The sequence below is a fragment of the Mirounga angustirostris genome, unplaced genomic scaffold (assembly GCF_029215605.1).
Source record: "Mirounga angustirostris isolate CCGP_5_RB_7025 unplaced genomic scaffold, mMirAng1.0.hap1 SCAF_12, whole genome shotgun sequence".
Lineage (NCBI taxonomy): Eukaryota > Metazoa > Chordata > Mammalia > Carnivora > Phocidae > Mirounga > Mirounga angustirostris.
In genome coordinates this window covers 3,342,263-3,367,851 of record NW_026991720.1, presented here as the reverse complement: position 1 = coordinate 3,367,851, position 25,589 = coordinate 3,342,263, and the positions used below count along the sequence as shown (strand labels likewise).

Here is a 25,589-nt window from a genome sequence, read left to right as displayed (position 1 = left end):
TCAAGCAGAGGGAGGTCTCTGCCATTGTGTTGCGTTGTCCTAAAGTGCTTCTTGCATTGGGCAGAGGTCAGACATGCAGGCCTGGTCGTCTCTAAGGGCACAAGCTTGTGCCTCTGAGCCCCAAGCACACCCAGAGCCCGGAGACCCAGAAGTCTTCAGGGAGGCAGAGCGTCTGCTCCCTCTCTGCTCAAGCTAATGAACCAGAGTACCTTCCATGCAGGGCCAAGAATTGTCCACTCAATGGAGGATGGACACCTGAGCCCGGCAACTACTGGGTGCTAGCTCTACCCAGAGAAGATGTGACCTTTCAGCTCCTGATGAAAAGAATCCATCCAGCATGTTGTTCTTTTTATAGGAATAAGGGCATCTGGCACTTACTTTATCAAAAGAAAACCCAAGCTCTGTGTGGACACTAAGCGTGTGAAGTGTTGGGACTTTAAATAGATGTTCCTGGGAGGGCGCCCAGCCAGGAGGCTGCCGCGTCACTTCTTGGAGGAAGCAGGCTCTGCCTGGCCCCCAGGACAAGACTGCCAGACTACTGAAGGTTCGGGATCAACTCTTTCTCTGCTCCATGCCATCATTTTTTGAATTCTTTTATGTGTTCAGCTCAGACTGTCTCAATGACACTCTGGTCTCCCTTTCTCCCCATCACAGGGTTTCCGTTAAAGGTCAGCTCTCCCCCAGCTCCAGGTGGTTGCCACTCTGATCCTGTGTCTCCAGACAGGTGGGAGGACTGTGAGGATTTTGCATGTAACAAAGTCCATTCCCTAAGGAAGATATTCCAAGACTCAGTAACGGCCCACGTGTCTCTCATTTACTCAGGAGTTGCATGCCAAGCCTCGACTCCGGGCCTGGCATGGGTTAGTCACTAGGAGAACACAGTGCCCAGCATAGCGTGGGCCTTTATAGAGTGGAAGGAAAGGAGGAGATGAGGGAGGTACGCGATTCAGACCTCCCCTCACGGGATGGACATACGGCGGCTGCCTGGGAAGTTCAGACTCTCCTGTGAAACAGCGCTTCCTCACATCACCAGGGGCGCGTTCATGCATTGATCCTGCACCAAATCCCCCAGGGTCCTCAAGGCAAACAAGGATGCTCAATGATCTGGACCTGCCTGCAAGAAGTTTATATAATGCAAATGGTATTTAATCAAGTTCTGATTACGCGGTCAAGTCTTCAACACAATTTAGACACTTTGGGCAGAATGATATATTCTGATTTAAGACTACAAAACATGAAAATCAGAAACCCAAGCAGCTATTGAATGTATTAATTCAAGAGTGCTTTAAACTTTTTCCCAAATGTCCTTCCATCAAGATGTTACTAGTACATGGTCTCCAGTCTCTTTTTTGGTTCCTTTCTTTCACTAGATCCTGCAAGATGTGATCCAGCGTAAGCTTGTCCTGCTGGGGAGACTTACAAAGTCGCTAGGGGAGAAGCTGATGATTAGAATGTTTGTGCCCATCTCCCTACATGGTCACCTCCCTGAGGAGGACACACAGAAGACAGGCAGGGGGTGTCCCGGGCTTCCCCATCCAGCTCTGATGGACAAAGCCTTCCCTCTCATGTGCCAGGGCATGGAGGGTGGGCACCAGCTGAGCAGGACCCTCCAGTCTGGCTCTGTGGCTCCTTCCAGGGGTCATCCATTCTGCACTCCTGGCCTGTGGCTTCTCCACCTGCCTTGGCATCTAGGAGGCCCTGGCCAGGGTGTCAGGGATCCCAAGGACTCTGGAACTTAAGGATAGAGAGACAGACCTCAGTGCTTGGCATCTCCTCCCCAAAATACTCAACATGCCAGAAATTCTCCTTTATCCCGAAGACAAATTCAGGTGTCCATGGACCCTTCAGGGAATGTAATGTACCACACTTTGAAGACCATGTGCATTAAAACAAAGTGAAGCCAGACGTGAGAGAGAAAGCATCACGGGTGGTTATGGCTGAGGTCTGCGGAGGCGGAGGCGGTGGTTTTCCTGACGGCCGCACTCAGGCCAGCGGCTTTCCTAGCTCGGCTCTGCGTGTCATCTCCAGCACATGCCAGTGCAGGCTCTCTCTGTGGGCCAGCGTTTTACAGAATTATTTTCATTTCATTATAGCATTTAACTGAGTCTGGTAAAATCATCATTAAGGGAAAGTAAAGCTGAAAGGGGAATTGAAAACCACATACAAGAAAGGAAATAACCTTTGCAGTGTAATGGGCCTTCCTTGACTCTGGCTCACACCGTGCAGGAACGGAAAAGGGACGGATGCTTTCCGCCCTGAGATCTCCCAAAGCAGCCTGGCGCCCACACAGAGGACATGAGCCACAGAGGAGGTGGGAGTGTGCGTACGTGTGTGAGAGACAGAAAGGTGGATTCCAAGTAAGCTGCTTAATTAAATACCTACTTTAACAAAAGTGTGAGGACCTTGAGCGTACTTGCACCGAATGTCACTGTGTCCTTCTGGTGTTGCTGGGTCCTTAAGGCCCTGCCCTTCCTGTACAGAATAAGGGAGCCCTCCCCATCAGAATGCGGCGTGACCCACGCTTGCAGCAGCTCATCTGGCTCATCCACACGTGTGGGGCTGAGGGCACCATCCAAGGCCGTGGGCGGCCCACCCACAAAATTTCTTGGAAGTTTCCTACTTAGAAGACTCCAGCTGCAGAGAGAAGCATTTGTGTCTTTCCTCCACTCCAGTATGAACAAAAAGAGAACGGGAGAAGCCACAGATGAGCAGCCAGTGATGTTGTAATGAAAATCTGTTCGACCCATCCCGCCACGGAACGAACAGAACACCAAACCCGGACTTCACGCCTTCCTCACTGGAGACGTGGGAGGGACGCTGCCCTCTGGTGGCGGGCTGGGCATACCGGGCGCAGGGTCCAGGTGCAGGTGCTCTGGGTGGGGATGTGCCGGGCTTAGCAGATCTCTCCGATGATAATGAGATGCTCACACTGTGTAATATGCAAATCACACGGCGCTGATGAGCCAGGGAGGCTGTGAGCCTTGCAAGGTAAAAGCTCCGTTTGCCTCCTGGCTCGACGTTCACCGATTTCTTTTTTAACCCCCCATTTAATTCTGCTCCCGGCACCTTGGATAAAATATTTAGTGGCAGAAAAAAGGCAGCAGATGCAAGCAGGAATAAATAAGATTTTCTGTATTTAGAATGAGGCCATTTATTTCTGAATACAGATCTATCAGGCGTGTTATTTATGTCTTTTGCAATTTTCCAGGACCCAGATTCCTCGGGGCACTTTGGATTTCTCCAATATACATAGAAGTGGGGGTGTAGGGAGCAGGCCCTTATTAACAGTCAGAACCCTTGAGCCACTTTGTTTAGGAAGGACCAGAGCCCCATCTCACTGCATTGCATTTTCGTCTGCATCTTGCCTCATTCAACGATGACAGCTGGCAATACTGATGTTCCTCAGGCAGGTGGATTCTCCGGATGCTGACGCCTAAGCTCCCAGCCTGTGAGCAGCCTGGCAGAGGAAACCGGCTGTAGCCTCGCTCTCTGCTGGCCAGCCCAGCAGTGTGGTGGAGAGAGCAGTGGGCCCAGAAGAAGGACTAAGCCGGGCTCTGCCCCTGTCCTGGGATTCTGGGTCGGTGACCCAGTTTCCACTCTGCCAGCCCTCAAAGCTAGCTCTCAGCAGGCTGTCAACATCCTCGGGCCTCAACCTCCTCCTCTGTGAAATGGGGTGACAGACGCAGTGGTCCCAGTGGACGGATCCTAGCCTCTGGTGCGCTGTGAGGGTCCAGTCAAGAGTAGGACAGACTTTGTACCCGGCTGAGGGCCCCTGCTCTGCCCATCCCGCTGGATCCTGGGGAAGCTCAGAGGACACAGGGCACCTCAGCACCAACTTGGGGTGTCAGCTGGCTGTGGTTATTGTTATCCTCAAGGAGAGAAGAAGAAACCAAGTGGGAGGAGGTTGAGCTCAGGGCACAGGGGAGTGAGGGACTATGAGAGAAACCAGAGAACGTTCTACACATCAGCGTCGTGGGAACATCCAGGAGGACGTGGCTCAGCTGGTCTCTTCAGAGGAAGGCACCTCCCCCCGAGCTCCAACTTAGAAAACTCACCAGGAGGCATCCTGCTTTATCAGACCAGAATCCTGCCGGAAGCCCAAGGCCCCCAGTCCTTCGACTGGGACGATAACACCCGCCCTCCCCACGAAAGGGACAAAGTGGAGCTCCTGTGTTAGAAGTGAGGACGGGGCCCGTGTGACCAGCCTGATCCTGTTGGGGGCTTGTTAACGAAGCCCCTCCTTGTAAGATCCCCCAAGCTTGTGCTCTTTTGCTGGGAGAACCCCACCACAAGTACTAGTAAATGTTTCCCAGGCATCTGGAAATTTCTTCCTGCAATTATTTTATTCACACAGTGATTTTAACAGCCAGGATGGTTCCTGCGTCTTGGCTTTGGACCACAGTCAGCCACAAAGCACGAGGAGAAAACAGAGCATAGCGACCGTTTGCTAGATTGTAGGCTTCTGTAAGCTGGTTAGATTTTGGCAAAGGGACAATTCACTGGGACCGCTGCTCTTCATTATAAAAAGAAGAGAAAATTTTCTGCCGACCACTGCACAAAATCGAACAGAAGATTCATACAGCTGATCCATAAAACAAAACTAAAATGTACTCTTTATCTTGGAAACAAACTCCCTAAGAGGACGAGAAACAAATCATCAGAGCCCTTCTCTGACTCCGGTGTGAGCTCCCGGTGGCCGGAATGACGTGCCCTGCCCGCTTATCCCGGGGGCTGCGGGAGGACAGCAGGAAGGGGACAGGGAGTCCTGGCTGTGCCAACCTAACACGGAGACACTGCGAGCTCCCTCAGAGGCCTTGCCCCTCGGCACCGTCTCCTGGGCCTGCGCTGTGCTGGGGGCAGAAGCCTGTCCCACCGTACTCTGCGCCGTCCCACTCCGTCTGCATTAGCCTCCCAGCGCCGTCTGCCTGGCGGTGTAGATGTCTTGTTCCACGAATTGGACCAGAAGGCACAGGCTCTTAGAATGTGGCAAAGCCCCAACTGCACAGAAGTGGAGGCTGAGCGTCCCGTGAAGTTGGTGTCCTGGTCAGAGCAAGGGCTTTGGGGTCTGGCAGCCTCGACTGCGTGTCCCACCACGGAGACGTGTGAGCCGTGTGAGCCCCAGCACGTCGGTCCCCGTGCCCAGCTGCGGCGTCCCCATCGGCGCCATGGGTGATGATCGTGGTAACAGCGGCATCGATCCTGCCCTCGGCACTCGGCAGACTGCAGGTGTGAGTGCACCGTCGTTGCTGTGTGTTAGTAAAACCTGGAACGATGTCTCTTCTCCGACACCGAGTGAGTGGCCACGGTCCTCGTAGGAGCCAGCCTCCATCTCTGCTTTTAGTCCCAGCCTGCAGAACGGGGATTTGGGGACAGGGCGTCATGATCGGTCGACACCCCGGTCATGTCTGTGTAACGTACGGGAGGACGTATCATGGAAAGCAAAGCACCGCACGCACACAGGTACCATCGAGGCTGAAGTACAGATGCTGCCTTACCAAGTGTCGTGGCACCAACGTGGGTCTGTCCGTCGTCTTTCTAGGTTATTGATTTATTACAGTAACGAGAATGGATGGAGGGAGGGTAGGGGCCCTAAGCGGACAGTGGTGTCTCTCTGGTTTGCTTGGGTACTGGGTCTGGTATGAAGAGGAAGAGCGGGAGCTTTCTCAAGGAAGGAGCAGCCCACCCGCTGCTGGGTGGGGGGGAGCCACAGAAAGGGGCAGTGGGGGATCCGGGTCGGCCCGGCGTGGGGAGGCAGGTTAAACAGAACCTGCTCTTCCCGTCTTGACAGTGTTCCCGCCTGTCCCTGCCCACACCGTGCTCCTCGAGATCAAGAGGACCCCGGAGCTCACGTCCCCAACATTCTCAACTCTGCAGCGTCACGGGAATGTCTTCATAAAAGCTCTCACTGGAGCCATGACCCCGTGGCACATCGTGCAGTGGGCCGTGCATGAGGGGGAAAGGGGCAGCACTACGACCTTGAGGATTTGCAAGGACCTTTCTGCACTTGGTCTCCCTCCAGCTTCTCACAACTTTGCTCTTTCCATTTCGTGGGTGAGGGATGTGAGGGCTTGAAGGCCTTGTTTAGGGCCGTGGGTCGGTGCCTGGTGGGAATGTCCCGGTTCTGTGACTTGCTGCAGCCGCTCCTGGTTGGGGGGGGGGTGTTAATAAGAGCAGGTTTGCAGTGCGTTCATTAATTCCGGATGGCCCATAGTTTTCAAACTACAGGCCTTGCCCCAGTCATGCAGCTCAGTGAGGTAGGATGGTGTTGAAGAGGACAGATGCTTTAATGAAAAGGGGTGATAGGGTATAGGATAGAAAGTAGGAGAGAAATGGTAAGAATGGGAATATTTCTGGGCTGGGTGTGTGTGTGCGTAATGGTGGGTGATGGTCCAACAGAATGGTGGCTGTCGTCATGGACCATACAGAGGATGACACCACCCACGTGTAGGGTGGCAAAGGGAAGCCCGTCGGTAGGGGAACAGCCTTTGGGGAGGGGCTCCGCGGGGTTCCGTGTTCCCGCCACAGGGTGTTTCTCCAAGGATAGGTGGTGGAGCCACAGCCCCAGAGGCGTGGACACAGGGTCAGGTTTCTTTCAGCCGGGAGCCCCTCTCGGGCCCAGTCGGCTCCCCGAGCCGCCTGCTCCTGAGCCCCTCGCTTCTCTGTGACAGCCAGACCCAACAGCGCTGTGGTTCTGATGAGCAGGACATGCAGAAGGCAGGTGAGGGCGGGAAGGCGAATGCGCCGCTCTCGGGGTGATGCTGGCTGTGGGGGGCAGGACCATACAGAGAGCAGGGCTGCCGAGGGGCAGGGGTGTGTTTCTGGCACCTTCTAATCCTTCCCCGCGCTCTGAAACGTACTAGTACACACCGGCATGCAAAGCTGTGCCCAGGTGGGGGCCCCGCTGCATCAGCGACTTCCGGGAAGCCAGCAGGTGTTTTTGACTTGGCGGGTACCTCGCCGGGGTCGAATTGATGGAGTTATGCCCCGCAGGCATTCGGCAGCCAGCACCGCAGCGGCTTTAAAGGAAGGGGTGGGATGGACTGTCACCGAGCATGGTCCCTGCCTCTCGTTCGTTCTGTCCCCCTGGAAAGGGCTGTCCGGCTGAGGCCCGTGGTCAGCTGCCCATCTGGACCGGGTGACCTCACGTCCTTGGCCGACTGCACAGCGCAGAGCTGCTTAGGTAGAGCTGCGGTGACCATCTGGCCAATTCAGGGACACAGGTGGGCTGTGAGGACAGCTCGGCCCCGGGCTCCGGGGTGTGCCTGGTACTCCACCCTCCACCTCTCCTCCTCCATCTGCACCCTAGAAACAGCACGGCAGCGCCCCTTCTCTGTCAGATTCCTCCTGAGCTCTTTCCCCGGGGTCAGTGTGTGTCTGCCTAAGTCAGAAGGCAGACTCTTGTTCTTTGAACAATAGAACCGAGAGTAATTAATAACGTGATGTTGTCGGGTATGGAAACTGTTCTGAGTGCTGTTTATAATTTACAGTTAATTAACCTTCCTCTTTTAGAAAAGCAGAAGCTTGAGACCTACTTCCCTGTCTCATACACGTTGTTTTTGATATCCATTATTTTTAAAATATGTTTTCACTGATATTAAGAAATAATTATGCAGAATACCTGAAACTGATTAAGGGGACTATGCTCCGTTAGGATTTTCTTTGAAAATATGTTTAATAATGAGCTTTTCTGCAGTGTATTGAGAGAGGAAATATTATTCTCATGATACAACTTTAAAGCAAAAGCCAATGTATAATAGGAACGTTACATATCATTTTAAGGCTGTAATTTTGCTTTGTGGTGAAAAATTCTAACTTTCAGAAGAGGACAAAATAAAGTCAGTACTTTGAAAAAAAAAAACCTTTATAAATACAAACTGTGGTAAATCTCGGTTGGTGACTAAGTCGCTATCCAATTAAAATTCCAATTTCAGAATCTCAGTCATTTTTAACTTTCTTGTAAATATTAACAGGATGATGATCTTTGGCAAAACACCAGGAAGAAAGCTATAACTGTCCAAGGAAATTAAAAATCATTACAGGGTTGGTAATATATTTTACCTGAGACACTAAACCAATCACTGTATAGATTATTAAATTAATAGCAAAGTCAGTTAGCATATTATGGCAGAACACTCTCTTTTTTTAAAATTGAACGGATTTCAGGAGCTGAATTTAAAACAGTGTTTGGCCAGTGCCAGGGAGCAAGCGGCAGGCTGTCTCAGCGCTATTCTGTAAGAGCATCGGATCGGTGATGGGAGACCGGCTGGACACGCCCCTGGCCATGCTGGTCTTCAGGTCATTTTCGGTGGATGCACGGGGTCTAGGACCCCAGGGGCCCGGGGGCGCGACGGCCGGAGGTAAGATAGTGCGGCGGGGGTGGACAGACGTGGCGCCTTCAGCATTCTCCACGGATCCACTCTCTCACCTACTAACTCTGTGTTTGGAGCAAATAATTTAAACTTTTCCCCTTGAATGTCCTCAAGGGAGAAAGCCAGGCTAGTAATGGTATGAACCCGAGGTGTCTGCCTCGAGGATTAGGGGAGCACCTGCTGAAACAGGCGCGTGTGCATTTGCCTGTGCGGTTTGGCAGGAAGGAGAGAACCGTTGTGGCCCAGACCTGCAGTCTGGGATCACGGCCACATGTTTTCTGCGCCAGGGACGGCCGGTCGCGGCAGCCTTCATCGGCTTGCCTTCTGTCTTGAATCAGCCCTGCCTTCCCAAAGTTGATCCTCACCACCTTGTTTTTATTATAACAGTTGGGAGGACTGGGGGGAGAGGAGTGTGTTGGGATCGTTTTGTTACAGAAGAAACTTCGTTTGTGCAGATGCTTTACAAAGTGTGCACTGAAAATCCCGACGACCTTCTTGGCCCTGATTTTCCAGCGTGTCCCCCGCAGTTTGTCCCAGCGAGGCTGGGACCCTGTAGCGAGATGTGGCCATTTGCTCTTTGGCCCTTGAATCACCAAGACCCACGAGGGTGACCCGTAATGAGTTCCCCCGACCTCGAGGCTGTTCCGTGACCAGGTGCCCGGGCTCTCCAGGCACCAGGCCAGATAGCTGGGCAGTGTCTCCCGCTTGATCACTTGGTCGGTCTGGTTCTAGGCCCACCTCCTGCTCGCATTTCTTCTGCTCCCTCGGTGAGCCCTGCTATCTGTCCCATGATGATAGACGTAGCGGGCATGGACGCCAGGTATTTACGTATAGTAACTACTGTAACTCTTACAACAACAGCCCGATGAGGTAGATACTGTTACCATCCCCATTTACAGACAAACTGAGGTCACACAGCTGGCGAGTGGCGGGCCCAGAATTTGGATCTCCCGAGCCCAGCTCCAGAGTTCATCCTCCTGAGCACTGCGCACCCAGCCTCTCTAGGGCGGGGTGCTGTTCCCCAAAGCCCTGTCTCCTCCTCAGTCCCTCTCCAGGAAGCCTTCGAGGATGGTCCTTGTCCACCGTCTCCGTCCACTTTGTGACACGTGGATTTGGCACAGGTGCTACTCACAAACCATCAGGGAGAAGGAAAGAGGATGAAGTTTGCCCCGGTCAGCGTCGTCCTTCCCTATTGACCTCTCTTCCCTCCGGGGGACAGAGGCAGCTTCTCTCCAGCGCACTGGGTGTGCGGGGATTGGCAGAGTATCTGCAAGAGCCCCTGCCTACCGCCCCTGCTCCAAACCTGCAAGCTCCCCCTTCTCTCTGCAACACCTCCCTTTGCTTCTTAGGGTCTTGAATGATTGTTAAATGTATACGGTCATTTTGGAATAAGAGCACCTTCTTACAGTGGCCGCCACCACAGAGGATGTGGGAGGGCATATTGTTCAAGTCCTGTTCTTCCAGATCCTCCATAAAATTCTTGCCTCTTCCGTTGGTCAGATCCTTCTGGCAGAAGCCAGTTGTCTTTCTGTCCTCCAGAGCATGCACAGAGTCGCTGGGATGGGAAATCCTGGACACACAAAATAGGAATGTTGACACCAAACAAGGGCTCATGATTCCACTCATTAACACCAGGATGTTTAGGGCTGTAGAGTTCGCCGGAGGCCACACGTCATGTGAAGTTAGCCCCCACTCTGCTGGGAGGATGGTGTGCAGATCGGGAGCGGCCGAGCAAGAGGCGGCTGAGTGGCGCCTGAGTGTGCGTCCTGAGCACGCACCATGCTCCTCTCTGACCCCCAGTCCTGCAGGCAGTGCCCCTGTGGCCAGGCTCACTTTCGGGCTGTTCTAAACTCACACGGTTTTCTAGTAAATACAGCCTTGGCAAAGCCCTGCTTATAGTTAGTGGTTACTTTTTCAAGACTCGGGAGACAGCATGGCATTCAGTCTGGTGACCTGCCTCCTAGAATCTGCTCAAAGGAAGCTTAGTGAACATCCAAGTCAGGGCCCCAAGCAGTTAGGGTGGGGAAACGGGCCGTGGCACCATGTCAGCAAGTCCATGAATCCGTGGTCACACTTGGTTATACGTGGAACCAAATACATTGTACGTCACGGGACATTTAAATATTTGTCCAGTATGTCAGATGCTCTGGTGTTGAATGGGATACAATTTATTTTTTAAAATATATCGAGCATTTCAAATTGAATTAAAATGTGATATCTGCCTTCTATTTCTGTAAGAAGGGACACTCACATTCAGAAAGGGGAGCTGATCCTCTCGCTTTACAGTCGAGGCAAAGGGGCCTGGAGGGCAGGTCAGAGGCAGAGTCCAGCTCCCCACTGGTAGCGTGGGGCCCCTAGAAGTAGCAGGTGGAAACCAGGCCTTCTCCTGGGCGACACTATTTTTCTGTGGATTTTTCTCCCAAAGCCCCTTTTTTCTCGACTGGGACAGTGCCGATTTTGTGGGGCCTGAGCCGTGAGCTCCTGCAACCCCGGGTAAGCCACGCTGGCCTCAGCCAGGTCTCCCAGGCTCAGCGCTCTCCTCTGCAGAAAGCACACACTGCAGCTCAGTGCTTACCTAACTTTGCATATGTTTGATTATCACTTGATTATCTCCCTGATGAGGACCCTCTTGTATTTTAAATGCCTCCTTCACATCAGCACGGTAATGTGGTGTAAGGGAGGGGGTGAGGAGACAGATTTGGTGAGGCTCTCTCTGCTGACGAAATGAGGCACGCAGCTCAAGAGCATGGAGCCTTCTTTCCAGGAGCAGCCTGTCCCTCTGGAACCAGCACGAGGCGCCCACCCCAGGGCCAGGCCGCAGGACCCGCCGTACAGAGACCAGAGACTCAAGTCTCTGCTGCCTTCCCCCACCCTGAGCCCTATGAAACCCAGCTCCTAGCGGGGGTCTGCAGTCTTCCTTCCACTTGTCTGGGGCCCACTCGAGGACCCCTTCCCTCAGAAATAAACTAGAATTCAGACGGACAGCATCGTCTGGCTCGGGGAGTGTTGAATGAGTGGCAGTCCCAGTGGGGCCGGCGACTGGGGCTGAGTGCCTGTCCTGGCTGAGCTCGTGCAGGGAGAGCATGGTGGCAAACACACCGTGTCCAGAGAGGGGACCAGACTGGCACTTTGTACTGCAGGTGACTAAGTCGAAAAACGATTTACCTAAACATGAAGCTGTGGGCGGATTGAGTTGTGTGTGAAGTACTTGCAGCAAGCGTCTGGCACACAATCTTCCCTCTGTGGGTAGTGTCAGACCTGTGCACACGTGTGCACGCGGGAAAGCAGGGGCAGGGGAGCCCCACCTGCTGTTCGGGCCGGGTGAGTGGTACAGCTCCCCTGCTGGGCGGGTCTGACTCGGAACTGCCGCCCACTGAGTTTCAGGGAGGAATTTGGCTGCCTCGCAGCCCCTAACTCAGGAGTGCACATCCTCCCGACGTGGGGCTGGCCGTCCGGCGAGGCGTAGACCGAGCCAGTCACAACCTTCCTGCAGCCGCCGAAACAAAATGCCACATCCTGGGTGGCTTTAAACCACAGAAACCTATTATTCCGGTTCCATAGGCTGGAAGTCTGAAATCAAGGGGTCACGGGGCTGTTCTCCCTCCGAGACTGTGTAGAATCCTGCCTGTCTCTCCCAGGTCCTGCTGGCTGGCAGCCCTTGGCAGCCCTTGGCTTGTAGACACACCCCTCAGCCTCTGCCTTTGCCTTCCCCCGACATCGTCCCCATCTGTCTCTGTGGCTCTTTTCCTCTCCTTATAAGGACACCAGTCAGATGGGATTGGGGCCCACCCTCCTCCAGGATGACCTCATCTAACTGACATCCGCAATGACCTTGTTTCCAAATAAGGTCACATTCCCAGGTACCAGGGATTAGGACGCAGCACATCCCTTTGTATCGTATGTGAGGGGCCCACAGTTCAACCCACCACACACCTTTAAGGGGAACCTGTGATTCTCCTGTTCGATAAGGTATACCCCTACAAATAATTTGGAAGCATATATCATGTATACTGATAAAGCCAATACCTACAGTTCCAAAATACAATGCTTATTTGATCAGATACAGTGTATTTGTCAAATTGGTCATTCATTTTTTTAAAAGATTTATTTATTTGAGAGAGAGAGAAGGAGCAGGGGGGAGGGCAGAGGGAGAGGAAGAGAGAGTCTTTAAGCAGACTCCCTGCTGAGGACAGAGCCCAACGGTGGGGGGTGAGGGGGGATGGGGGCACTCTATCCCAGGACCCTGAGATCATGACCTGAGCTGAAGCCAAGAGTCGGACACTTAACTGACTGCACCACCCAGGCGCCTAAAATTGGTCATTCTTAACCAAAATGTACACCAAAGCCACTCCTGGAGCTTTTGCAGAAAAGACACCTGTGCCCTCCCCACCCCCAACCCCGACCCCAGCAAATACAGATTGTTCTGCCTGGAGTGGAGCCCAGCATCTGCACTGAAAAGTGTGCACCACTCCCAGGTGCTTTCCTGAGAACAGCCTAGTGACACCAGGCTCCCACCATGGAACCATGTGGGGTCCCCTCTCATGCTGCACCTGCCAAACACTCGGGAATACGTGAGAATTCCTCTTCTTTGCCCGATTGGCCTTTATCACCTTGAGCCCAAAGAGATTGTGTCCTTCCGGATAAGCCCTCAACATTGTTTGTCATAAGTAAATAACATTCACTGAGTGGAGTTGGCTTCTTTAAGATTCGGTGGCAAGAAGTGAGGAAGGCTGGCCCAGATCCTACTATGAGCTTCAGTGCATGGATAGAGACTTCCACCCCTTGACAGGAGGGCGGTCATGACTAGTTAATAGCTCCAAATGTATTTTTCTTGTTTGATTCTAAAATGGTCCCTGGATGGGACAGGCAAGGTGAAAGCAAGGTCCAGCGTCCAGTTTTGCAAGTTATTCGTCCTCGCTCAGAAGGGCAAGCTTCTTGTCCTGTTGCAAGCAAGGGCTCATGCAGTTAATTTAGCTGGTGAGATCGTTTTTTTCCCTCTGCAGAACTCTGTCCCGAAGATGCATTTGGTTCATGGCATTTAAGCCAACTGCCTCACTAAGCTGGATATCCTGAAGAAAACGTTTGCAGAATAGGGATGTTCGTGATTAACATAAAAATGCCAACATTTCATCTGCCTGGTCCTTCTCCCCTCAGTTCCTTATACTTCATTATCTCTTTATTGAGCAACTAACACACAGAAAAATAAAAATGCCAAGGAGCAGTGTGTTAAAGGGCATTTGGGGAAAGTAGGCTGCAACCCCCTGCCCCCAGTCGTGTGTGGCCCGGCCCGGCGTTGTCCATCGTCCCGCCATCAGCTGGAATCGAAGGGAAATAACATTTGCCAACACACACGCCAGATACTTGTCATCCCTGTACTATGTGGTCTCTGAGTTCCCTTCTGCCCAGCACATGCTATAGTCTGAAGTGACCCTTTTTTGCATCCAAAGTCTCTGCACGGCGCATTGAGCTTAGTGAAAGGCACTGGCATTTGCTGATGGAATGGACAGAAACAGATGACTCTCTGCCCAGAGTCAGCCCAGGCCTTCACCGCATATTCATTCTCTTCCTGAAAGTGAGTCTGGAAGTGGGATGCACAGAAGGGGGTGGGCGGTGAGATGCTGGTTCCCGCCCCCCGCCCCGGACACCGAGCACTGGGGGCCTGACGTAGGCATGGTGCCATCCCTCCCGTTTTAGGGGATTGCTCTGGGCCCAAAGAGAAGAACAGAAGAAGCGTCTCTGCAGGGGTCGTGCTGGTGTTTGTTTTTGTCAAAACCTTCATTTATGAAGCCTTTGTGCAGCCAGCCATTTCCCTACGGGGAGAATCCAGAGCTGGCTGTGAGTTCATGTGCTGTGAAAACCGCTGATTTCGGGCAGACTCTGCCTCCTTCCCTGAGCCCCTTCAATCCCGCTCCCTCTCTGTGATTCCACTTGCCTTGATTGGCTCCCTCCCCCGGCCGTGCAGCGTGGAAGTGATTGAGCAGAATCACCCACAAATTGCATTGCAAATGGTGCCTATTTTTTTCCAGCAGACCATCTGCTGGAGTCTATTACTCACCATTCCGCGGCGCCAAGCAGAGGAGTCAGGTGGCTCTGCAGTCACTTCTGAATCACCTCACTGCAAACTCACACCTGAAAGTCACTTTGCCGGCTGCCTGCCGGAGACGCTGGAAACTTACAGGCTCTGGAGAGGCGGCCTTCTTCCTTTTCTTTTGTTTTTAACCTCAGGAGACCTTTGGGCTTCTGTGGGCTCTGGAAAAGCTTCTTCTTTTTTTTTTTTTTTTAATTTTATTATGTTATGTTAGTCACCATACAATACATCATTAGTTTTTGATGTAGTGATCCACGATCCATTGTTTTCATATAACACCCAGTGCTCCATGCAGTACGTGCCCTCTTTAATACCCATCACCGGGCTAACCCATCGCCCCTCCCCCCTCCCCTCCAGAACCCTCAGTTTGTTTCTCAGAGTCCATAGTCTCTCATGGTTCGTCTCTCCCTCCGATTTCCCCCCCTTCATTTTTCCCTTCCTTCTCCTAATGTCCTCCATGCTCTTCCTTATGTTCCACGCATAAGTGAAACCATATGACAATTGACTTTCTCTGCTTGACTTAATTCTCTTAGCATAATCTCCTCCAGTCCCATCCATGTTGATGTAAAAGTTGGGTATTCATCCTTTCTGATGGCTGAGTAATATTCCATTGTATATTTGACCCATATCTTCTTTATCCATTCATCTGTTGAAGGGCATCTCGGCTCTTTCCAGTTTGGCTATTGCGGGGCTGCTCTGGAAAAGCTTCTGAGCCCTTTCGCGGGCTGCCCCGAGATGGCAGGACACGGGAGGTGGGGCTGGTCGGGGCGGCGGCCATGCCCTCCGTGGAAAGAGGCTAAACCCCAGGACTCTGGGGCCCTTCACCTATTGTGCACTAAGCCTTGCCTTCAGACCAGGGGTGCATTCGAGGGACAGGAGTGCTGGGTGTTGGGTAAGACTCAGCCATCTGGTGAGCAGCCGAGTAGCAAGCCTGCGTTGCCTTGAGTGGGGGTCTCCGCCAGGGGGGCTGGCGGCCTGGAGGAGCACCTGCAAGGCAGGGAGGCTGTTTTCAGGGAGAATGGCGCAGGCATGGGGCCTCCTCCACCCGAGGGACCAGGCCAGTGAGCCCAGGGGAGGAACATCTGCGCCTTCAGGCAGCCCCCACACCCAGGCCCAAGGGTTTGCAGCCTGCCCCACTCGCAGGCCTGGACTTGGCAGTGAGCGTCTCCACAGCTGGTGGCAGCAGGGTCCCCAGGACAGGCCCATGAGCCCCGGTGTCCACCCTGTGGCCCTCTGACCCCCGCCCTTGTCCTCCCCCCGTGATCCTCTTCCTCTGCGGCCAGCTGTCCTTGCCTTGTCGCCACGTACAGTGTCGTCCCTTGCGTCACGTGTGCTCAGTTCACTTTCTCGGCATGATTTCGGGGCCCTCCACTGCCTCTCTGTCACCACGGAGCCGGGGTATGGCACATACCTGATGTCAACCAGTTCAGTGTGACTCATATTACGTGATCCTATAATTATATTGGCCATTACTTTAAAAACAAGTCTGGAGGGAAATGGTTGACAATGCATATAGATGATGTAAAGACAATCCCTAGACCTAAGAGCTGGGGTCTCTGGTCCCCAGCACCCTGACTTGGTACACTTGGGGAGTGTGAAAGCGGACTAGAACTGTTCTTTCTGGAGTAGATAGCAGATCCCACAAAACTCATCCAAAGTTAAGACTCTCCTTAGCCAAGACACTGCGATAACACAAAATAGTGGGGGGAACCTGTGAGAATAGTCGTTTGCACTTCAGCCCCGTTGAAGATGGGGCCACTTTGCTTTCCTGCCACAGCCGGGGAAATTCATCGTTCCTTTAAGGCTGAGGAGTGTGCTGACTGTTGGACACGTTCCCCTCCCGCACAGCTGTTCCTGAGGGAGCGTGTGTGCATGTGTAGGCGTGAGTCCCCAGGCGTCTCCTGCAAGCCGACCTGGGATTTTCTGGAGACAGCTTCCGATACAGTGTCCTTTCTCACTTGGTGCTACCTGGATGTGCCCTGCTACTGTGGGGATTGACTTCCTGTTGTTCTGCTTTTTTAAAGCATCTTAAAATAATAACCTGCAGTGGTGCAATAATAATTCGATTCAAAAAGCATGTGTTGGGCTCAGAGTGTTCAGATGTGTGCAGAATAAAAAGAAAGTTTTCCAGACCATGAGCTTCTGTTCAGGTGGACCTTGAATTATTGGGTTTCACTGGGGCTCGGTGGTCAGCACCCGGCATCTCTTGAGCCCCCAGGGAATGAAGGCATATCCAGGCACAGTGAAGACCACTCAAAAGTGGCAGAAGATCCGTGTCCCCGAGGGGATGCCCGATGTGCTGGCCGCTCCCAGACGTGCCCACACAGCCCTGGTTCACACCCCTATGTGTCGTCTGTCTACATTTCTCCACTCTGTTTTCCCGTAGAGGAGATTTTGAAGACTCACATCGCCCACTGGTGGTCTCCGGATGGCACGAGGCTCGCCTACGCCACCATCAACGACTCCCGCGTGCCCATCATGGAGCTCCCAACCTACACTGGCTCCATCTACCCCACGGTGAAGCCCTACCACTACCCCAAGGTAGGGGGGAGGAAACGGTAGAGCGAATGCTTTGCCTTGTCCCTCCGCAGCCCCGCCCCGGGCGGCTCCAGACATGGGGCTGTCCAGTCAGACATGTTCTGAGCAATGCAGTCAACAGTAGCAAGAGTCAGTATTTCCCACTACGTTGCATTAAATGCCCATCTTTGTGGAACTGAATTTGTTGGCAGGTTTATTCTGTTTTAAATAACTGAACGACCGTGAATCACTTGAGCTTCATTGGAACCCAAATAAATACATTACCTCCACTTATGATTCCATGGAAACAACAATCCACCCTGCCTGCTCCTGGGGCACCCTGTCCTCAGATCCGCAGTTTAGAATTTGGCTCTGGGATGTCAGAGGGATCTCTGTCTGCCCCTGGTCCCCTGGGTCCGGGCTGGGCTGTTTTGTGCTTGGCCCTATTCTGACCCGGAGTCTCTGACTGCTTCCCAGGCCAAGTTGTTGGCCCAGAGAGCCCACAGAACAGCAAGGGTGCAGTGGAGTGTGGAGGGGGTACAAACATCTAAACCTTGCTTTGTTAGCGAATTGCAGCATCCTGGCACGAAGGGAGGACCTGATGCCAAATTCTCTGCAGCCCACTCAACTGGAGAGACGCTGATGTCTGACAGAGTGGATCCAGCTGCCCCACTGCCCCTTGGCTTCACTAGACCATGCCAGGGCCCGGGGGCTGGATGGAGGCGAGCCATTCTCTGCCTGCACCAGCCTGGTGCCAGGCGCTCGCTTCCCGCCTTGGGCCGCCTCGGAAGGATCCCTCAAGCCTCTGCCAGCGAGCACTGAGCCCTGGCTCCCGAGCCATCGGAGGGCTCTGAGAGCTGATGCCAGGTGCCTTGTGCGCCAGGGCAGACAAGACACACCAGCCTGCAGTCTGCATCAGGAGGGGTGGTGGGGGACCAGGGAGGCCAGTGAGTGCATGAGCCCCGGGCCAGAGAAGGAAACACCGGATGTACGGTCGCCTCGGGCTCCATAACAGCAGACATTTACTTCTCACGGTCCTGGAGGCTCAGAGTCTGAGATCAGGGTGCCAGGAAGGTGGGGTTCTGGGGAGGACCGTGTTTCTGGCTTGCAGACCCTGCCTTCCCTCTGTGTCCTCACACAGCCGAGAGCGAGTGAGCTCTGGTGTTTCTGTCTCTCCATATGAGGGCGCGAATCCATCATGGGGCCCCAGCCTCATGAGCTCACCAACCCTGATCACCTCCCCAAGGCCTCACCTCCAGATACCCTCACATTGGGGCTTAGGGCTTCGACACAGGAATTTTGGATTTGGGAGGTGGGGGACACAGGCATTCAGTCCACAGCTCTTTGATTGATGTGGCCAGTATCCAGGGAGGTCCCGTGTGGAGGAACAGGCCTCCTCTGGGGACATGGCCATTGTCGGCCATTCTCCCGTTCTGGGAGCGTCTGAGATGTCAACACACCACACAGGTTTGCCTGTGGACAGAATTCTCTCACTCCTTTTTCAGCTGGTCTTGACTGGACTTAACTCTACCTCACGTGGAAGATCCAGAATTTTAGTTGGAAACCATTAAATAATGCCGAATCTTTGGACCCCTCTACTCCCCACCCCACACACACAGTGTGGCAATGGCCGCCCGGCCCCTCTAACCACCCGGGGATGTAGTGGTTTCCCTGGTGAACCCTTTTACGGGAGGTTCCCCAATTTAGGAGTGATGGCCCAAAAGCCATCTTGATTTTCCAGTGGTTTCCAAGTGAAGTCTGGGATGGGTGAATTGGAATTAAGAGACCCCAGGTGGTTCATATTTTAATGGAAAAGCATCCTATGCTAGCCAAGAGAATGCCCAGAATTGAGGTGCCCCTTGCCCCATGGTACCCTCTCCCAAATCAGAGGCATGAGTTGGTGACCCCGCCGGACCCCTGTCCTGTCATGGCGAACCTGCCATGTCTGCGTGCAGGGTGCAGAGGAAGCGAGGGTGTCCGGGAGACCCAGCAGTCCCACTAACAAAGAATGCCCCCCGCTTCTCCTTCCCCTTCCTGGCGGTGCTCTTCCCCTAGAAGAGGGAGCACAGTGGGGGGAGCAGTGACGCAGAGCAGAACCCACCCAGCTCCTTTTCCAGGGACTTCCCTCCCCCCCAACCCCTGCTGGGCCACAGCCAGCATTCATCAGCCTTCTCCACTGTGTGCCTTGCTGTCAGCACGCCACCTCTTGGTATCGCCTCCAGGAATTCCTCTCCTGCTCCTCGTCCAGCTCCTTTTCCACCTCCCATATTGATAGTCAGGAGGCACTAGGAGGAATGAGGAGGGGGTAGGCTTCCTGGGGAAGGAAGGGCACTGGTCCAGTTATCTCTTGCCCTTTGTAAGGTTCTGTGCATGAGTGACCTGCTCTCAGTCCCAGGGTTGCTCAGGAGTCCTGAGCCCCAGAGTCCTGCCTGTGCATCTCCTGGGGAGGAATTCGCAGCAAGAAGACACTGCCCCACAGGAGAGCTTACTCACGTCTCCTCCCCTTTACTTCCCAGGCTGGATGTGAAAACCCCAGCATTTCCCTGCACGTCATTGGCTTAAATGGACCCACCCACGATCTAGAGATGATGCCACCCGATGATCCACGGATGAGGTCTGCTTCCTTTTCTCTGTTATGTTAAAAAAAAAAAAATGAGATGAATGTTCATTTACATGGTCTTTCCAGATTTATTTTACTGCTAATTTAAACATCCAAGAAAAAGGTAACACTTTCTAAAGCTTTCGTGACTGCTTCATGGTTCGGTTTTCTGCGAAGGAACATCATTCAAACCAGCCCTGCTATCGCTCGCCTTAATCGGGAGCAGGCTGCGCTCCCCGGGAGGCCAGACTCCTTGGGAAGGGGCATGTCTGGCCAGCCGCAGGGCTCCAGCCAGGCACACTGTCTCACGCAGGCCGGTCTGCAGAACGTCCGCTGCATGAACACATGCAGTCTTCACCCAGAAAGTCCACGTCATCCGATGCTCCGCAAATGGCGCCCCCTTTAAGAGCATTACTTTAGAACATTTCTACACTTTGCCGGCTCCAGGAACCGGTGGTGAATGCTCTTCCCAATAAGCCACATCTCCTGGTTGGTAAGCTAACCCGTGGAGGTGGTGGAACAGTTTGACAAAGATAACTGTCCTGTCATCATTAACGTCTGGTTTGGGTAGTTTGTTTGTTTAATCAAAACAATGGAGTAGGATCTATCTAAGTGAAGTGGTCTCTGATACCCGTTTCATCCTGTCCCAAAGTTCGAACAGCCTGGGGACCGAGGATACTTCCAGAGCCCACTTACGTCATCACTCAAGCTCTCTGTGGGGTGGGTATTGATGGGAGCCTGAAAAAAGAGGAACCCGGTGTGCGGGCACCAGGACCCTCTCATTGACAGATCGTAAGTCTAGAAAAGGGCCCAGTGAAGCCGACAACGATGCATTCCGAGACTCTGCAGACACCCACCCAAGATTTTGCCATAATTCTAGCCCAGGCCTTTACTGTGAGTTTCAGAACTCCATCTTATTAGTGGCTTCCAGCAGCTTCTGGAAGGGCAGGAGCCATGGCCCCATCCACTCCAGCGTCTCCACAGGCCCCCCCGCCGGGGCCAGGTGCTCTGGCACTTGGCCCTTCTGGTCTTCTGTGAATGATGTGGTCTTCTTCTGCAGTGACTTCCTTAGTAAGACCCATCTGCCCACACCTCACAAGCCTGAGCCTATGCAGACTCCCACGGAGGTTCTTCCAACTTCCCGCTCAGGGGAAAGTAAAATGCGGAGGTCCTCGGGCAGACAGACCAAGCAGAGAATTCTGTGCTCTATAAATATAAATAGCTCCTCGCTGCCTGTCTCCTGCCCGGGATGGGTCTCCTCTGTGTCAGAGGGTCGCAGTGTCCCCAGAGGGTAATGAATCTGGCCCCCGAGAGCCAGTCCCGGGGTTCCCAGGGCCCTCCATGTGTGTTGGCCGGCGGGGAAGGGGGAGGCGTTGAATCAATTTGGCTGATAATGCTTTTGCGGGGGTAGAAGAAAAGTTCAGGTTATTGCTTTGTCTTCTCTCCTAAAGATCCAGTATTTCATTGTTTTCCTCTCAGCCCCCATCCCTACCAGGCCTCCCGGGGCCTGGTCCAGCAAACTCACTGAATTAATATGGAAAGTCACCTGGAAAATTTAAGCCATCTGTTTGAGTTAATTGAAAATCTCATTTAGTCAATTTGGGATGCTGTTTCCGCAGGCTTGATTAGCTTCAAGGACAATGAAAAATTAGCCTCAGTCAGGGCTGGAAGTTCAGATGCTGGTTTCGGGTTTTCTGCTCTGATTTCGTAGGCGAAATGCAATAATGCTCCTCGTGTGCAATGTAAATCTGTCATGCGTGGAAGTCACGCTTTCTCGTACTTTCTCCGTCACACGGCCTTGAGGTTGTTTCCGAAGTGAGCCCAGGTAGATCAGACACCAGAGAATAAATGGAAGCGGACATTTATTAAGCAGTGACGTTACCAGCTGTGCATAGTGGGGAACAAAGCACGGAGTATCCGATGTGGGGACGGGGTCAGACCGAACACATCGTTATGGGCAGCTGAATAACCGCAGGCCTGAGTAGGGCCACCAAGAAGCGTGCGGTGTGGGGGACGCCGAGCTCGTGGGTGGGTGACAGCCCTCTCTTGAGCTGGGCACTATGACGTTTGGGGCCTGGTGACTCTTTGCTGCGGGGCGGGGGGCACTGCAGGGTGCTCACAGCAGCCCCGGCCCCACCCATCGGATGCCAGGAGCACCCCCCCACCGAGTTGTGACTGTCCCCGTCTTGGCCACATGTCCCCACCTGCAGAACCACTGGTTCAGAGTGAAGGTTCTGCATTCAGATCCCAGTCCTGGGGCCTTGGGGGAGTGATTGCACCAGCCCTGCTTCGGGTCCCTCATCTGTAGGATGGAGCTGAACATTACTAAGAGGACCGGTTGTAAAGATCAGATGACATGGCGCAGTCACCCCGTCTCGTGGCTGTCGGTACTCCCTATAGGCTGGCTGGTGGCCCTTGGCTTCAGAACTGAGCCTCACCTGTCCTCGCAGCGGCTCACGTGTCCAGCCACACCCTCAGCATCTCCAGGTCGTGATGCTCTAGGCGAAGTAAGTGAACATGTGTCGAGGATTTGATGGAACTCATTAGCTCCTTAGGAGAGCGGGGAGGTGTTGGAACCAGAGCAGAGGCATTTGCAAAGCTGGCTGTGTGTGAGCAACTTAGCAGAGAAGAGTCAGGGTTGGTCTGCGGGGTGATAGATCCAGCAGGGCCCTCGACTGTGACCTCTGGGGTAGCTGATCCACCTGCATACACCCGCGGGACAGGTCCCCAGTGAATCAAACACAGAGCCCAGGGTTGCGCTGGAGGAAGAATGCCCAGTGAGCTGGTTGCCTCTTCACAGGTCTCAGACAAATCTGATAATCTCTAAATGGCCTCGCAAATTGGACACGGTCAAAACAGACTTCCCGATCTCCTTCCATAATCCTGCTGCCTCGGGTCAGAGCACCTCCATCCTCTGGTGCTCGGGCCTCTGACTTTCCTGTCTGCCCCGTGCAGGATCTTCCCCGACAGTGCCCCCTTCCTCCCATCTCCTAGTGACCCCTGCTCGGGCCCTCCTAGGCCACTGGCTTAGGACTCTCCCCATCCCCTCCTGCCACCCCCAGAAAGCTGTTCCCTCTCCTGACCTGCTAGTGGATGTCTGTCCCTACATTCTTTCGTTCCCTTAAAATCATGAGCTGCTGAGGTCTGTTTTTCCGGGATTTAACATATCACAGGCAGTTCCGCTAGAAATGTGCTCTGGCAAGTAGCGCCGGGCAGGCTGGCGGCCAAAAATGACCCCTCTCATGTTGAGAAAGCCATGTCTCATCTTTCTTTCCTTTTCCGGGGACCCCACCCTATCTGCCCACACCAGCGCCACCCCACACCCTTATCCCACCTCTCCGTAGCCCTCCTCAGGGATGCTGGACTCGCTCTTAGGGGGCTTGCACCTGCGCTCCATCTGCATGGAAACCCCTCCCCTGTGGCTGAAGGGCAGCGCCCATGCCCTGTGGGTCCTGATCAAACATGCTGCTTCCTGAGCACGCCCCGATGACCTTGCTCAAGTCACAGCCCACTCCCTCCTTTCCCAGCCTCAGTTTCCTTCCGAGCACTCATCCCAGCAGGATATTCTGTATACTTTGCTCACCGCGTCCTTTCCCTGCCTGCCAGCTAGAAGGAAAGTCCGGGAGCAGGGACTTGGGTCTGGAGCTGGGCCTGGAATGCCGGACAAGCTCAAGAAACCTTTGTCTATGGGCCAATGAACTGAACACGTAGCCAATAAAATCTCACTCCAGTAGGATTCTCGAAGATTGAGATTTCTTTGGTTGTTTGGTACCTTTCTAAGAACCAAGCGTTTAGCAATGTTTAGCCGTTGACGGCTCCTGCCATCTTGAACATAGGATGCTGTAGGGGAGGCAGAACTTTATCTCTGCCCATCTTGGGTTTTCAGTTGGGACTCTTTAGCAAAAGGGTAGATTAACAAAAGAAAATCAAATAGTTAAGTAATGCATATGGAGAACATCCCATGGTGAAAATCTGAAAAGTAACTCAAAGAAGCAGTTCAGAACTCCCACTATATAGCATCTTCCAGCAGGAACAATGAATTTGCAGAGAATTAAGCTGACAAAGGAGAGCAGTTTTAGGTTCCCAAGGACAGCAGACCTGGGAGGGAACTCACAGAGGAAGGCTTGTTTGCAGATTCCCCTGGTGTGTCTCTGGGCTAAGAGTCTGTCTCCAGTAAACGGAGAATTTATTTCCTGCCTTTAGACAGAAATGGGGGTAGCTTTTTTCTGGGTTTGCTCCTGCTTAATTGCCTTCAGCTCAAAATAATTTTTATGTCAAAAAGGCCTATCTTGGGGCAACATATCCTGGTTTCTTTCAACTAATCCAGGAAAAGTAAAGCTAAGACACCGTGTAGAGGGTTATAGAGAGGAAGATCTGCATCATGCCCCCAACGATCTAGGCAGAGAGAGACAACAAAGAAATATATATTTAAAAAATTAAGTGCCACAAAGTAGGGATCTGTTCTTTGAAGAGTTTTGCCCCCTGCCTGGAGCAGTGCCTTCCAGGGAGGAGGGTCGGCAGGGGTGGGGTTTGGAGACACAGTCCAGATTTGGGATATTCTAGGATCCAGTCTTAAAGAGGAGTGGGGGAGCACAGGGGTGGGGCCCCCGCACAGGGCGCGGGTTGATTTGTAAAACTGTGGCCCCAGGGCCATTTCCGTTCTTCCCTCCTTCCAAACTGGGCTTCTAGATTCGCTGGCGGGTTTTCACTCTTGGTGTCCCTCTGCTTGTCTTCCCGGGCACAAGGACAAGGGCTTACAGGCTTGCAGGACGGTAGCCGTGTGGGGTGGCCCCTAAGGGATATCCCCCAGCTCTGTCGTCGTTTCTACTACCTGCCTCCCCCAGGTGCAGACACAGGAATACAGAGGCTAAGGAAGGTGTCTGAATCCACGCCGGGTGTGAAAGGGGGTGCTGGGCCTCACACCAGGCTGGCTGGACAGCCTCGCCTCCCTGACAGCCTCCAGAGAGCTGCAGAGAATTCTGGAAGGCCACTGGTCACTTTCAGCAGGCTGGTCAGGAGCTGTCGGGAGGAAGAAATCAAACCCCTCATCTGTCAGCCATCTAATGTGTTGGCTTGCTAACCAGCCTGACCTCCCCTCCGAGGGTTCTCAGGCACGGGGAGGATTGAGTCTGGGCTTCCAGATCTTTCTACATGGCGAGCACTCACTGGCCATGGCTTTGTGCCACGCACTGTGTAGGCCCCCGATGGCCTCTTCCAGACAGCTCGTGGTCCGTGGCCGAAGTGAAGTGTGGTGGGGACCACAGCGGCCAGTGCTGGGGCGCTGGACTCATGGAGCCGCCCTCGGGCGCAGGATTTCCTGAGCCAAATTTGAGGCTTATACGAACGGTAACTGGGAACGGTGACCCCTCGGAGATGGGGCGAGGGGAAGGGGCGAGCTGAGGGGAGATCCTGAGCCTCTCCAGGAATGTGAATGCAGCGTGCCCTGGGGGTGGGAAGCCCTCAGTGGGATCATGATGCACAGCCTATCCTGCGGGTTGTACAATTTCCCCCAGAAACCCAGTTGTGCTGATAAAACCAGCGCACTTGTGTTCTGCTGGTTTTCTAGGGCCTCTGCAGAGCCGGTGAGCTGGGTGTTGAATTAAGATATAGCAAATACCGGGCAGGGTCATTTTGAAGATGTGCAGTACTGGGCCGATATGTGTTTTTATTCTCCAAATATCCCATCTTCGCGCAGGATAGCCACCGGCCAGTGCCGTGCCTGATGGCCGGCCTGGGCAGGAGCCGGAGTCTGGGTCCCTGATCCCCACTCCGCCCCTTCCCTGGCCTGGAAAAGGGCCCCAGGCATCTTGCTCTCACTGTATTTTCGTCTATTTCAGCTCATTCATTTGCATCTCCAGGAGCAAGGATTTCGATCTGCTTAATTCACCAATGGCCACTACTGGTCACTGCAAGGCCGTGCTCTTTTTATTTATTTGTTCTTTTCAGCCGTAGTCCCTACTCCCATGCTCCCCAACCACAAGGGCACCTATTTATTACTTTTTTGTCAGCTTTTGGT

At 53.4% G+C, this 25,589-nt stretch overlaps 1 protein-coding gene across 1 annotated transcript in view; it reads left to right on the top strand.

Moving 5' to 3' along the window:
• DPP6 (dipeptidyl peptidase like 6) overlaps window positions 1–25,589 on the top strand; it is a 689,297-nt gene that overhangs the window by 575,375 nt on the left and 88,333 nt on the right. The window contains exons 9-10 of the mRNA XM_064575688.1: window positions 16,844–16,998; window positions 19,491–19,588. Coding sequence (XP_064431758.1) covers window positions 16,844–16,998; window positions 19,491–19,588 — 253 coding nt within the window. The remainder of the gene's footprint in view (window positions 1–16,843; window positions 16,999–19,490; window positions 19,589–25,589) is intronic.